Source organism: Rousettus aegyptiacus, unplaced genomic scaffold (assembly GCF_014176215.1).
Source record: "Rousettus aegyptiacus isolate mRouAeg1 unplaced genomic scaffold, mRouAeg1.p scaffold_m13_p_1, whole genome shotgun sequence".
Taxonomy (NCBI): Eukaryota; Metazoa; Chordata; class Mammalia; order Chiroptera; family Pteropodidae; genus Rousettus; species Rousettus aegyptiacus.
In genome coordinates this window covers 28609741-28624067 of record NW_023416284.1, presented here as the reverse complement: position 1 = coordinate 28624067, position 14327 = coordinate 28609741, and the positions used below count along the sequence as shown (strand labels likewise).

Here is a 14327-nt window from a genome sequence, read left to right as displayed (position 1 = left end):
GTCCAGGGACCCAGATTCCCATCCCCAAACAGACAAAGGGGCTGATCCATTCACGTTTTTTACTAAAGCACCCACACAAGTTTCTGTGCAATATACAAACACAAGCTGGCCCTGGGGTTACTGCCTTCTCTGAGACAGGGAGGCAGGAACCAAACTGATCCAAACCCTACCTGCCACCCACACAAAGCCCAACTTCAATACCCCAGGCAGCAACACGATACCCCCTCTGGTCCCCTCCTGGGGTTGCTCCTCAGCAGGAGGCCACCAGAGTTTGCCCCCTACAATGTTGAATGAAAAAGGTTTCCCCTCCCTTGGGAGCAAGAAGGATCCCCAGGTCTGAGAACTCCCCCTGGAAGCGCCACTGCTCCCTAAGTCACACCTCCCACTCTTCCAGGCCCTAGGGGACTCAAGGGGGGGAAACTGAGGCACAGAGAGGTGGAGTGACCTAGCCCAGGCCACTCGGTGAGGCAGTGCAGGGGCTGGCCCGACCCTGACAGTGAGGGGGCTGGGCTGGGGAGGGAGGGGCAAGGAGGGTTGGCCCCAGAGAGGGCCACACTTGAGGGGTCTCCCCAGGATGGAAGCCCCCCAAAATAGGTTCTGAAACTTCCAGGTGTAGCTGGGGGCCTATTGAAGACTCTCAGAAAACAGAGCCCAGAGTCTCACTCCTGGGGGTTCCCCCGCAGAGTAGCTGCCAGCCAGGCTGCAGGTCAGTCCTCTGGCAGGCAATCCTTGGCAGAGAATCAGTGTCAGCCCCAGGGGGGCCATGACGGGGGCCGCCCAATGTCCACTGTGATGTTGGTGAACAGCGGTTGCCAAGACACTTCCAAGACCTGGTACCGCACTGACCCGATGCCGTCCCGTTTCATGGTCAGCTTCGTGTTTTTAATCTTGGTAAACCTAGACAAGATGGAAATGGGTCCAGATCAGGGCTTACCACCAAACTCAATTCAAGGGCCAAAGCTCAAGCCATCTGGCTTCTTCCTGGGGTGAGTCGGTTCTCCTTGCCACCCCTCCGCCCTCCACCTGTTTGGAGCCTTTTGCTCTTGCATCTGCCTTCAAAACAGAAATCTAACCTCTGTGAGTCTAGAAATGTAACACCTTAAAAATTTTTCTCTCATTTCAGACCCTCCTTCTAAGCCTTAGTCCCAGGTAAGGGGCATCCCATAGGCACCTCAAATGCAATGTGTCCTGTATCAGATGTATCATCTTTACTCCCCAAACCCATCTCTTCTGTTCTCATCCTTTAGTCACTCTTTCACCATCTATTTATTGAATGGTCTCGATGTCCCAGGCTCTACTCTAAGCACCAGCGACACAGCCATGAAAAGAAAAGCAAGGTCCTTCCTTTCATGACAAGTCTATTCTACTAGGGGAGAAGGGTAACAGACAAGTAACACATCAGAGTGCTAAGAAAGCTAGGAGAGGGAGACCAAGATGACTAACTTGGAAGGGTTGAGTATGTGATATCAAGCTGACAGCAGGGGGAAGAACATTCCAGGCACAGGTAACAGCACGTGCTGACCATCAAGTAGGAATGAGAATTTGCACAGCTAAGTGGCTAAAGCTTAATGGGCCAAGAGAAGAAACAGTAAGATTAGCTTAGAGGTTAGAGAATGCCTGAGCAGGGTTCTGGTAAGTCAGAGAAAGCAGTTTTTCTTTGAAAAATTCTGTGAATGAGAAGACACTGAGGGATTTTTAGCCCAGTTTGGGGGGAGGGAGGGACATGGGACGTGAACTGTAGAAGGGCAAGGGGAAAGCAGGGAAACCAGGGAGAGGTTACTGCAGTAGTCCAGGCAAGATGACAGTGGCCGCACTAGGGTAGAGTTAGTGAAGGGAAAAGATGGGCTCAGATATGTGTGGGGAGTGGCACTGATATGACTTGCTGATAGTTGGGACATGCAGAGTGAGGGGAAGAATACAGAACTCGATCTGAAGCAAAAGCAGCTAGGTAGATGGAACCGCCATTCAGAAAGTTCCTTTAGCCAGAGTGTTACGTTATCTTGCCACTTCCCCACCCAAGGCAGTTATCACTGATTAATGATGGCTAATCCTGAAACAGGACCAAGGCTCCTGGCATGTGCTTCTACTGCTCTACTCTCGCCTTCAGCCCAGCTGTTTGGGTCTTCCCATTCTTCTGAACTCAGCTCAGATCCCTTTCCACAGCCATCCCAACACTGAGTACTCTCTCCGATGCCCTAAAGCCCTCTTCTCCCAGTCTCTCATCCCTTCCCTGCTCACCATGTTTATCTGAACTGCTTTTTCATCAGCTCCCTAGATGCCCAGTGCTTTGTGTTTCTGCCAAACATCAACCCTACATCAATGCAGCAACCTCCCTCTCCCACTCTTATACCTTGGGTTCAGAGCAAAACAACCCTACTGTTCCAGCTGGGGCACAGCAGTCTTATGCCTGGCACACCCCTGGGGTTCTGTCAATTCCTTCAGGCTTGGTGGGCTTCCTCCAGCTCCACCCAGGAGCTCTGCCAGCTCTTTACCTTCTTCAGGCTCAGAGGGTGATCCTTCCAGACCCAAATTGGATCCTGTCCCTTCCCTGCTTAAAGCCCTTCCATGACTTTCCAGCATCCCTGGGACAAAAGTGAAACTCCCAACCCAGGATTTGAGACCTCCAAACACCCAGCACTGATCCCATCTACTGTCATTTCCAACTCTCAGAAATTTTAACACCCAAGAGTTTCAGACTCTCCGCATATACCATGCATGTTCACATTCCAGACTCCTACACACACTATTTCCTTTTATCCAAACTGATCCACTCCATTGGTCTGGTGAATATAGCACTGGGCTCAAGGTAGGTGTGTGACAAATATTTGTTGAATGAATAACTTTTTTCAAACTCCAATTTACTATCACCTCCTCCAGGAAGCCTCCCATCATCACTGTCAGGACAACACCTTGCCCTGATCACCTGTGTTATAACTGCCTATTTCCTTTCCTAGAATGAACTTCATGTGGATATCCAGCTCTGGGCCTCCCTACCCACAAGGTTTGGCACCAGACAGTCCCAAGCACCATCCAGAAGCCCTTGTCTACATTTCACATGCCCTCAGGCACTTCTCCCAGCCAGCATCAGACACCAAGCACTGCTACTTCCTCAGACTGCCACCCATTCCAGTCTTAAAGGGGTCAGTATTGTCTTTCCACTCCCCACTCCACATTGCCCAGGCACGTGAACTGAGTCCAGCGCCCACTATCTCTCGTCCAATCTGCTCTGGCACAAGTGAGGTCTGTGAGGACGCCAATGGGAATGCGATCGACTCAGTGACGATTTGAGCCCTGCCTTTATATTTAAGTCACCGCTAGGAATCAGGCCATAGGAGTGAGAGCTGTCTGGTGTGAGGCTGAGCTGGTGGGATAGGAAACAGAGATCAGGGGTGCCGAGAGTCACCTCTAAGAATCAAGGGTCAATGTCTTTGGGATCAGCTCTGGGGAATCCATGGTACTAGGGGCCACCTCAGGGAGTAAGGGGTTAGGGGCCCTGAGCTCAGGATTGCTGGGGGTCACCTCTGAGGATTGGGCTCGTTATGCTTGTCCCGGTCGTGCTTGATCATGCGGTAGCGGCCTATGCGGATGTCTGGGCGCGAGATCTTCATCCCAGTCAGGGAGATCCTGGGGACGGGGACAGACGGACTGGAGCAGGCGCCAGGAAGGGCACGGAGCCCCGCCCAGGCTGCACCGCACCCTCTCACACACCCGGTCTACTGCCCACCTCGTCTCTACTCACCGGTTGAAGATGTCGTCGTCCTCGCCACCCCAGCCCCAGTACTCGTTGGGGAAGCCATTGATTCTCAGAAACTGGGCTTTACTCAGGCCTGACACGCCTCCAAAGTAGCCAGCATAGGGCAGCCTATGGCGTGGGAGGGCAGGTGTCAGTGAGGGGCCTGAAGGGATTCCAGATGGAGGACCAGAGATGGGATGGGGGAGAGTGTGCCCAGGGGCCGGGAGCAATGGGGGCACTGGGGCTGGGAATGAGGGCCTAGGTGTGGTGGGGGAGATAGGAATGGTGGGGGTGGGAGGTTTGGGTCCAGCTGAAAAGGGAGCCCTCACCGGAAGCCAAACTTGTCTATGGCAATGGCGAAGTGGCGGGGCTGGTCACCACAGCGGTACAGGTTGCGGTCATCCATGGGGACCAGGTCCACATCACTGAAGATGAAGCAGTCGTAAGTGGCGTCTTCCTTCAGCGCCTCCAGGAAGCCCACGTTGAGCAGCTTGGCCCGGTTGAAAGTGTCCTCACCATGCTGGGAATCGTAAAGAGGAGAGGTCAGCTCTGGGCCTGTAACTGGCAAGCACCTGCCACTCGACCACTGTCCAGAGCAGTCCCAACAAGCCTACTACCACCTGCTCCCTGAACCCCCATGTGGCTCCTGCAGACTCTCAGGATCAAGTTCAGCTCTTTGCTCTTTACCCTGGACCTGGCCTTTCAAGGCTTTTCATGGTTTGGCTCTAATCTCCTCTCTGGCCACTGTTGTCAGATCCCAAGGCCAAGCTATACTACATTCCACAGTGGCCCCAAACATGCCTAGCCCTTGGTGTTAGCAATTGCCCCCTGCCTAGAATGTTCTCCTCTGTTTGTCAAACCCATGTCTGGAAGGCCTCCCTGACCAACCCCCCCCCGCCGCCACGGTATTATTATTAATTTCCTCCTGGGTGTTTCACGTATGCCAGTGTCACTTAAACTGTTATTTAGAGCTATTTCATTCATTCACTCAAACACACCTCATGGCCCTGTTCTTTGTACAAGGCATTTTCTTTGTGCCACTGGGGACCTGGAGATGAGTAGCCCTAAGCATACTATATCCCTGCTAAGCACAGTTTTGAAGTGAGACGACGAATATCCCAAATGACCAGTGTCTAAGATGCAGAAATGACAGGGACTGAGCTACTAAGCCTCAGCCACCTGTCCCCTCTGGCTCATATGGATCCATATCCAACTCCTTGGGCAGCCTCTGAGACCAGGACAGAATTGGACTGGATTCACTTGTCTCCCAACAAAATGACAAGCACAGGCTCCTTAGGCAGTCATGGTCCAGTGAGCCTGGGGTCCCTTGAGAAATGGAGCTGTGGGCCAGGTCTCCTTGAGGCTGGGATCCAGGTTCGAACTCCAAATTCTAGCCAGAACAAGGATTCTATGGAAGAAGGTGACCTCTGAAGCCCCTGACCCAACCTACTATCTCCAGGCTATAGCCAGAGAGGGTCTTGGAGAGGGAGTCTTTGAGTAGGCCTGTCTAGAAAAAGAAAAGGAATAGTGACCCTTCCTCTCTACCAGCCAGCCTGGGCCTGATGAGATGGGAGCTGTTCCCCTAGAACCCTGAGCTACCTGGTCCCCATGCTCTCTTCCCTCCCTCCCCTGTACCTTCTCTCCCCTCAGCCCTTGGAGAAATTCTCCATTTTCTACTGGCTCATCGGCACTCCTTTCTAACCTCTTTCACCAGCCAAGAGCCCTAAGTTTCTCTAACACAGCTCATAAACGTGCACGATTCTCTCCCATCTGAAAAAAAAATCTCCCTCTAGCCACCACCCTACCTTTTGCCATCCCTTCTTGGCAGAGGGGTTTTTTTAAGGAGTTGTCTCCAATTGGCTATTTCCATTTTGTCAAATCTGATTCCTTCTTCAACCCACTGCAATCTGCTTCCGCCTCCACCATGCCCCCGAAATGGCTCTCGCTGGGCCCACCTTGTTACTAAATCCACTGGACGCTTCTTGATCCACATCCTTCCTTACTCCCCCGGCAGTCCTCATGCAACTGCCATGCTTCCTTCTTGACACTAATTCCTGGGCTTCCAGAACACCACTCTCCTAGGTCTCCTCTAACCTTTCTGGCCAACCTTCACAACATCTGGGCAGTCTTTCTCTTTCTGCAGCCGTCTCGTACATGCTGGCTTTCCCCTCTCAGGTCGCGCGATTCCTGGGCGGGTTGGACGTTGTTGGTTTTAGGGATCGCCTGCATACTGGTGGCTCCCAGATACCTCTCTCCACCTCAGACCTCACTCCTAGATCAGCTAATTTGTCTAAACATTTCTCTCACACTTCCCTCACGCACTCAGACTCATCACACACAGAAAAGAATTCAGTCACGCTCTCCCCTAGACCTCGTCCAGCTATGTTGCCATTTTGCTCACAGCCACAGCCATCTACGCAGCAGCCAGCCAAGACAGAAACCCTCAAGGTATCTTGGTATCTCCTTTTCCTTACGCTCCATTATTTGTGTCACATGTTTCTCTTCGACCCCACAACTACCACCTGACTCCTATGCACGTTTACCATCTCTTTCAACATTGTAGCCTCTTCCCACTGGTCACCCTGCCTCTAGTCTCCCCCTTCCATCCCATTCTCCACATGTAACCAGAGTGATCTTTCTAATAAGCAAATATACACATTATTCCCCCCCCCCCCCTTAAAACCTTATAATGGTGCCTCACCACCTTCAGGCTCAATTTTGAGCACTTAACATGCCTCGTAAGACTCTTCTCCATCAGCTCCTCCAGCCTCATTTTTGTTATCCAACTTCATATTGGACCCCACACCTCAGCCAACAATTCCAAACACACAAGACCAATTCTCTTGCTAGGGCCTGGGTCCTCCAGGTCCTTCTGCCAAGAAGAATGCTTGCCTTCTCCAGTCCCTCTGCCAGCTGATGCCTATTCATACCTCAACGCCCATCTCAACCATTGCTTCCCAACCCCAGGGCTAGACCAGGCCCCTTGGTGCTCCCACAGGTCCCTGATCCAACTCCAGTTACATGCCATTATCCTAGAGCCTACAAGGATCCAAGTCCAAATTTGGGAGTACTCTGTGGGGAAGAGTGTCAGATCCTCACCGGGCCCCAGCAGTCAGCCCTGGCCAGGCCTACGGTAGGGCTCAGATGGTGAGCTGAGTTCCTGGGCCTCAGCTGTGGCCAGCACTTGGCCCTTAGGTAGACTTCATCCCTCTTTCAAGGGCTAACTCTCCCCCTCCTAGGGGCCCTCAACAGCTCTTCATAGCCAGCCAACCCTAGGCCTCCACCGCCATGGGGTGGGGCCCACCAAAGGTAGACAGTGGGGCTCCACTGAGGCCATGCACACACCCACTAGTATACATGCCAACATTCACGCACATGTACTCTCCTTCATGCACACACAAGCTTTCCTATGGGCACACTGATATATCCACACAACCATGGGCAGACAAGGACCCACAAATGCCCCCAAACCCATATATACACAAAAGGTGTGTGGGCCCCCAGACCCACAGGTACTTGTGGGTTCCCTGATGGCTAGTGCCCAGCCTGGGGGTCACAGGCAGCACACCTGATTGATGACATAGATGCCGTAGCGCAGCCGCTGTCGCCTCAGGATGGGGTGCATATAGTGGAGCCAGTAGCGCAGGTGGTGCTCCCGGTGTCGAAAGGGGATGATGACCGCCACCGTCTGGGCTGGAGCGCAGTCGGGCGGTGTATAGCGGCCACCCAGGAGCACACCTGGGTTCTCCCTCTGCACCCGCTCCAGTGGCATGGGCGAAGTGAACTCGATCAGCAGTCGGCCCACTGCAGGCAGGACGGTGGCAGGAATCAGGCTTTCATCAGACTCCAGGGACACCAGCCCTCTCCCTCAGCCTGGGGGTGGGCAAGCGAACCCCAGGAACAGCCCTCTTACAACAGACCTGGAACTCTGTCATCCTCATGGGTCAAGACAAGACTCCATTTCCCCAGTCAACATGGTTAGTTCTGCCCACCCTATAGGGAAGGCCCTACCCTGGAGGCTCACCAAGACCAGGCGGAGAGTCTGGACAGGGTGGCAGGATGGGAGCCGTGGGGCCAGGCCGGACACTGGGCGCCTCAGGGAGCCCGGAGCTGGGGGCAGTGGCGTTGGGCCGGGAGCAGTTGGTGCTGCTGCTGGCAGCTGGGTGAAGGGCAAGGACAGGGCCACGGGCACTGAAGCGGCTGAAGAAGGCCAGGTGCTGAGCGTAGACGTCAAAGTAGAGAATGACGGCCACGAGAAAGTGCAGCAGGCAGAGAAGGAGCACAGCCTTGCAGACGCGCTCCAGCGTCCCCCCCAGCAGTCTGCTCATCCCGCAGGCAGCCTCAGGCCCGCCCAATGGGCCCGGGCATCCAGCTGCCGGCCTGAGCAGGGGTAGGAGAGAAACCAACCCAGTAGGTCAGGGCCGAATGAGCAAGGCTACCCGCCCACCTCCTGCCCACTGTTCACACTCATGGACCCGCATCCTCGCATTTACCTGCTTACACCCTCTGACACTCACAGACTCACATTCTACCTGCAAATAGACACACACAGTCCCTGGCAACTCACTACTCACACATCTTCACACGCCTGAACACTCACCCATATATGCTTGGGTTCCTCATCCTAACTGACATACAAGCACAGCCTCACGTACCCTCACACTCAGGTACATACTCTTATTGCACGACTTTACACATACACACACCCATGTATTCCCAGGAACATGGACATGTGACCTCTGACCCCACTGGTTCATACCTAAACATGGAAACGTGTGCGCCTACAGACCCAATGTGTATCTGTTCCCTAGAGAACAGACATCCACAGGGCAGCATCCTTAACCTAGGACTTGTAGTCTGGGGAAGGGAGACCATTTACTGAGTACTTACCATGCAAGAGCACTTTGTACTCATGACTTCACTTAGTCCTCCCCAGGACCATGGTGGGCTGTGTTTGGTCAAACAGGTCCCAGTGGCAAGCACGACGGGCCAGCTGGGACCAGGTTGGGAAGTGGCCCTCAGCATCCAGGTGGCCCAAATATGCATAGGATGTTTATGCGATCCCTTCCCTCTGGAGCAAGAGGTCAAAATACAAGATAGGGTACAGGATAACTCTCCCCTAAGACTCTAGGACTGGGATGAACTCTCTGGGGCCTGCCCAGCACTGCTGGTTCTGATTCCCAGAAGAGGGAACACTTGGACCCTGGAGACAGATGTGAAACATTCAACATAGCAGGAAAGGTCTTGCCTGAGCCACGGTTTCCAACAGAGCAGCACTACTGTGGGCACTTCTAGTAGTGCTTCAGGGAGCAGGGTGAGTCTTACTCACAGATACACAGCATCATATAACCACACAGACACCCTTGGTCCCAGCTATGGTCACCTGCACTCAGACACACAGAGAACTACATACATATAGAGACACAGACACACCCAGATGACAGTAACACACAGACTTACACACTCACAAAGCAGCTGATCCTACACTTACACAGTCATACCTATAGGCTCCCTGGCAGCTCACAACACCCGATTCCACGTGCAAGCATTCCCACCCCTCATCAAGACAGGGGTTCTGGGTCAGGCTGACCGCCAGGCTTCGAGGTGCGTTTGGGCGGGGCTGAAAGGCTGAGCCGCTTGAACACGTGGCACCCCGGGAAGGGGGAGGCAGCAAAGACCCGGTGGGTGTGGAGCTTGAGGGTGGGGGGCGGGGGTAGATGGGGGGCGGGGGCCAAAGCAACGGGAAAACGTGAGTGGAGCGCCTCCCCGCGCCACGAGGCCGGGGCGAGCAGGGACAATAAGGGAAGCTGGCCGGGGGCGGGCAGAGGAGCCCGGGGGACGCCGAGGGATGGGGGTGGGGTAGGGTAACGCCAGGCCGGGGTCTGGCCGCCAGCGCCTCTCACCGGGTCCTGGGCACAGATCGTGGGACCGGGTCTGGAATCTCGGGGCCCTGGGCAGAGGGACGCACGCTTTCCCCTCTCACCCGGCGCTCGGGGCTCAGCAAGGGGTGCCGCTCCGGCTGGGGTTGGCTTTCCGGCTCCGGCGGCTGCAGACTGTTCCGTCCCCCATGGCCCGGCCCCGCCGCCTCCCGCCGCCGGGTCAGCGGCCCCCAGGCCGCCTCCCGCCGCCGCCGCGGGCCATGGAGCGGAGCCGCTCCGGGGGGGCAGGGCGGGGCCGGGCGGCCGGGCAGACCCACGGACCCGCGGATGGATGGACCACAGTGCCGCCGCCTCCCTCCCGCGCTACGGCGCCTCGGAGGGGCAGGCCCGGCCGGCGCGCCCTCGCGCGCGCCCCCGCGGCCCCCGCCTCCAGCGCGCCCGCATCCGCCGCGCGCCTCTGACGCCCGCCCCTGCCAGTGGCCAAGAGCGGCGGAGCGAGGGGACGGAGGTGGAAGAAAACTGGGGGGCGAGGAGGAAGAAATCATTTAGGCTCATCCAAAGGGGCCGGATTCGAGGTCCGAACCAGAGAGGGCGTGGGTGAGTCAAACCCATCTCAGAGGAGTGGGTTTTGGGTTGCGGCACACGCTTAGCTTAAGAAGGGGCCTGGAAGTTAGGCTGATTAGGGCAGGGAGGTTAGGGATTTGCCGACTCATTGATGATGGAAGGATGATTAAAGGTCTGCAAGCGATCGGCGGAGGGGGCTAATTGGGCAAGACCCATAAAGGGTGGACAGAAGCGTGTAGCAGAGACCTGGAGGTGGCTGGGGTTACTAGGGTTAATAGAAGATTGGGGTAGAGATTGGACAAGAGTGGAAGGAGCTGGATAAGGCCTTAGGAATCATTAATGGGATGGTGCTGAGATAGGGGGAGGCAAATCAATGAGCTCCAAGTCCCACAAGGGTTTGGAGTGATGGTGCCTGAGGGTAGAACCAAGTAAGTAGATGTGGCCAATTTGGGATTAGTAAAAAGAGCCCAAAGGACCCGAAACTAGGAGGATACCACTCCTCCCGCCCGAACACAAACATCTGGGCCTATGACTCTAGACTCCCTAGAGCCCTTCAACAAAGAATTTCAGGGCTACAGAATCCTCAGCCCAGCACCCTTACCTCTCCACCCAGAAGCCAGCTCTGCCCAGAGCAGAGACAGTGGGCATGAGTCAGAAAGTGGCAAGAGGCAGGCATGAGGTTGAGGCCTATACAACTGTTTACCCTTCTTCTATGAAAGGAGGTGGCAAAGGAGAGCAACAAAAGTGGCATGACCCAGACAAATATCACATTTATTTCACAAACACTGGGAAGATGGGGTGGGGGTAGAGGTGGGACACAGGTGCATAGCCGCACAGTCGTCAGCAGCTTACTGCCCACACTGAGGATCCAGCCAGGCAGTGCCTCCAGGTTGACAGGCAGCGAGAAGTGAGTACAGGGAGGGCCCTGAACACCAAGCCCCCTGAAAAGCTAAGGGGCACAGCTCCAGCTGTCCCGAGAAAATCACAAATAAATAAGAGTGGGGCACAGCTCCACCCGCACAGATCATCTAGTCTCCCATCTTCACTCCAGAGGTCTGCAAAAGAAGAACAGGAGAAATAAGGTAGGGACAAAAGAATATATAAGACAATGACAAATGACAGAAGATCAGACCTAACTCATAATGGGATGGACAGGTGACAATAAAGGGATGGCTGGATCAGGACAGATATGCTATGACAAACACAGATGAACAGGGACAGACAACCACAGGCTATGGGATAGAAAGATGGAGAGAAGTGGCATATGGACAGTGCCAGTCACCAAGAGTCAACCCAGTCAGGCATTCATAGTCACCCTCAGACTCTCAGGCTGATCCTTAGCCACAAACTCAGCGTCAGACAGACAAGACACAATTCAGACATGCTGTGCTACTGACAGCACAGATATACACACAGGCCCTGAGAAAGTCAAACACATCAAAACAGACTGATACAGACACAGACAAGATCCCAACTCAGTCTTGACTACAAATAAACAGAGGCAAACAAAATAAGAGAGACTAAATGAAACATATAGACACAAAGCAACAGAAAAAAACAAGGACAATTCTTAGTGTTTCTGGATTGGAAACAAAATTGAAAGCTTCAAAAAGGGAAAACTAGAAGATAGGAATGAGGTGATGGAAGCTATTCATGGGTCCTATGGTTACAGGTGAAGGGAGTACTGCAGCTTCTCTGGAAGGAAGATGAGGCTGGATTATAGACAATGACAGATGCTCTCCCAGGACTCAGCACCTGCAGGATTGCAACTATGACTCCAAAGAGGCCAATGGCGCTGCCAAAGATCTCCACAATGAGAATCTTCACAAAGAGGCTGGGGTTCTGTGCATCAGCCAAGGCGGCTCCACTGCCCACGATGCCCACGCAAACTCCACAGAAAAGGTTGGACAGGCCCACTGTGAGGCCAGCTCCAAACATGGAGTAACCTGGGGGGATAAAAAGGGAGCACTGAGGCCAAGCCAGACACAAGGGGAGATGAGGACAAGGGCCCAAAGTGTACTATTGGAGCCAATCACCACCCCAATTTTGCAAAGCAAGCAACAATATCAAAATGAGGATTCTAAGCTGGGAGCTGTAGGGAAGAAGCAGGTGTGAAGTCCCAGCTTTCTGCCTTCACATTCACCACCTACCTGCATGATAGTTTCGATGGCCAATGGCTTGGGGGTCAGTGGCACTAAAAGGCTAAGGAAGGCACAGAAATATCAGAAACCAACCCCTACGCCCCTCCCCCAAATTGTGAAGCAATGTATAGAACACACTGGAATGTTCTATACACACTGGATGCCCACCCCATCCTGGTCCTCCATACCTCAGCCATGTTGCTAATAACAATTGCCATGATGATGCCGTAGATAGCCACAGCCTCACAGAAGATGATGCTGGTGGTGGTAGTGGTAGGCAAGGGGAATGGAGAGGAGAAAAAGATGAGGGAGAAACCAATCTTCCTTCTAAGAGAGTCCCCAGCCACCTTTTCCCCATTAGCATCCCACCTCTTTGGAAGGCTGGTCAGGAGGAACATATTAGGTCAAACACACAGGCAGCTCCCAATGCAGCTGGTTTTGGCAATCTTCCAAGAACCCTAACTTACCTGACCAAGTTCTTGGTCTTGATCCTAGGGGCCTTCACCCCTCCCCCAATGATGGATGAGCCAGTAATATAGATGCCCCTGGTGGAAGGATACGAAACCAATAAGCAGAGCCCAAGCTTGTCACTGCCCCCAGGGTGATTAAGGACCCAATGACACCACCTGCTATGACTCAGGCCCTTCCCCTGGTCGCACCACCCCAACACTCACCATGCTGCCCCAACCACAGACAGGGAGATAGCTAGGCCAATGCCCAGGTTTGACCACATAAAGGGGGAAGTCTCGGTCAGGAACCTGGTGTGGAGACAGGGAGGACAACAAGTCAGCCCTGGTGGAGAAGTGGGCACAAAATCCACCTCACTTCACCCCACTCCCCGCTCCCAACCTCCAACCCCACCTGCATGCTAAGACAAAATACTGCCTATTCCCCAAAGTCCAAAACCCGTGCAGCTCAGGTCAGAGAAGGAAGGCTGCGGTGGAGCAGCCCCCAGGGGAACCCTTGCCCTACCCTCCCTTACCATGCCACATCAAAGCGGAAGCCCAAGTCAAAAATGGTGTAGCAAATTCCTGCAGCAGTGAGAAAAATGGGGTCAGGGGCTGCTCTCTAGAGAGAAGCTCCACAATTTAGACAAGAAGTTGCTGCCCAGTTGATGGGCCACCTACCCAAAGGTCTGCCTCCACCTAAGTCAACAGAGAATCCTCAAGCTGCCCCCGCCCCCCTCCGTCGCCTAGCGCGCGCGAAAGCATAGCTGTCTATAGATTCCTCTGCTCAGGCCTCCATTTTCTGCCACTCCCTCAGTAACATCTCCCTCAGTGACACCACATCTCAGAACAAGACCCTTCGTGGGCAGCCGCCTGCAGGCCTGAACGCCTTGGAGGAAGGGAGAGAGCAAAAGCTCTGGCCAGGCTCCACTGGATCCTGCCCGCCCAGACCGACTCGCTATTTACTCAACAAGCTGGGGGATGGGGGGCAGGAGAGGGCTAAACGACCAGGAAAAGAGGAACTGAAGCAGCCAGCCCGCGACCCAAGCAGGCCACCCAGGAGCAAGAGAAAGACAACAGCTGTGAGACAGGGGAGGGGGGCGCGGCACGAGAGCGACCAAGGCTGTTTTCGCGGCCCCCGCCCCGCCCCCGCCCCCGCCCGCGCCCCTCCTCGAGCGGCTGGAAGTCAGAGGGTCTCCTCTGTTGGGTTCAGAGGCCCCTAGAGGCGTGAGGCAAGTCCCGAACCCCGGGGTACGAGCCCGTGCTGGGGCCCGGTATTTCTGAGACCCCAAGTCCCCAGCTGGGCTCCAGCTCAGTCTGGATCTGAACCCGCCCGCCAGGGCCCGGCCTCACCCACGACGATCATGCAGGCCCAAAAGGCCACAAAGATCCCGGAATAGAGGAGCGCTAGCCCCGTCATGGCGGCGACGACGGCGGGGCGCGGGTCGGTGGGTCCAGAACTAAAACCACGTCCCTGCGTCCACCGTCCGCCCCGCACTGTCACCTGACTCACCCACGTGACACGCTAGCACCACGTGACCCTATGCCGGGCCCTGAGTTGCGT

General features: G+C 54.7%; 2 protein-coding genes across 8 annotated transcripts; both read right to left on the bottom strand.

Moving 5' to 3' along the window:
• Positions 1 to 45: 45 nt before the first annotated feature.
• On the bottom strand, positions 46 to 9995 carry B4GALT2 (beta-1,4-galactosyltransferase 2). Of its 6 annotated transcripts, none has more exons than XM_016123744.2 (8): positions 9717 to 9826; positions 8624 to 8804; positions 7758 to 8113; positions 7302 to 7537; positions 4063 to 4253; positions 3740 to 3862; positions 3520 to 3624; positions 46 to 897 (listed from the first exon to the last, which is right to left on the bottom strand). In XM_016123744.2, the coding sequence occupies exons 3-8, from the start codon at positions 8059 to 8061 to the stop codon at positions 747 to 749; spliced, it is 1110 nt and encodes a 369-aa protein (XP_015979230.1). In that variant the 5' UTR covers positions 8062 to 8113; positions 8624 to 8804; positions 9717 to 9826; the 3' UTR covers positions 46 to 746. The 6 variants fall into 6 exon arrangements, with proteins under 6 accessions (XP_015979230.1, XP_015979231.1, XP_015979232.1 ...); XM_016123745.2 differs by lacking the exon at positions 9717 to 9826 and adding an exon at positions 9637 to 9655; XM_016123746.2 differs by lacking the exon at positions 8624 to 8804 and having other exon boundaries at positions 9717 to 9995.
• Positions 9996 to 10921: 926 nt separating this feature from the next.
• ATP6V0B (ATPase H+ transporting V0 subunit b) lies at positions 10922 to 14287 on the bottom strand. Of its 2 annotated transcripts, XM_016123754.2 has the most exons (8): positions 14117 to 14287; positions 13300 to 13348; positions 12992 to 13075; positions 12785 to 12862; positions 12506 to 12575; positions 12327 to 12378; positions 11932 to 12122; positions 10922 to 11231 (listed from the first exon to the last, which is right to left on the bottom strand). In XM_016123754.2, the coding sequence occupies exons 1-8, from the start codon at positions 14181 to 14183 to the stop codon at positions 11205 to 11207; spliced, it is 618 nt and encodes a 205-aa protein (XP_015979240.1). In that variant the 5' UTR covers positions 14184 to 14287; the 3' UTR covers positions 10922 to 11204. The 2 variants fall into 2 exon arrangements, with proteins under 2 accessions (XP_015979240.1, XP_015979241.1); XM_016123755.2 differs by lacking the exon at positions 13300 to 13348 and having other exon boundaries at positions 10934 to 11231; positions 14117 to 14260.
• Positions 14288 to 14327: the final 40 nt, after the last annotated feature.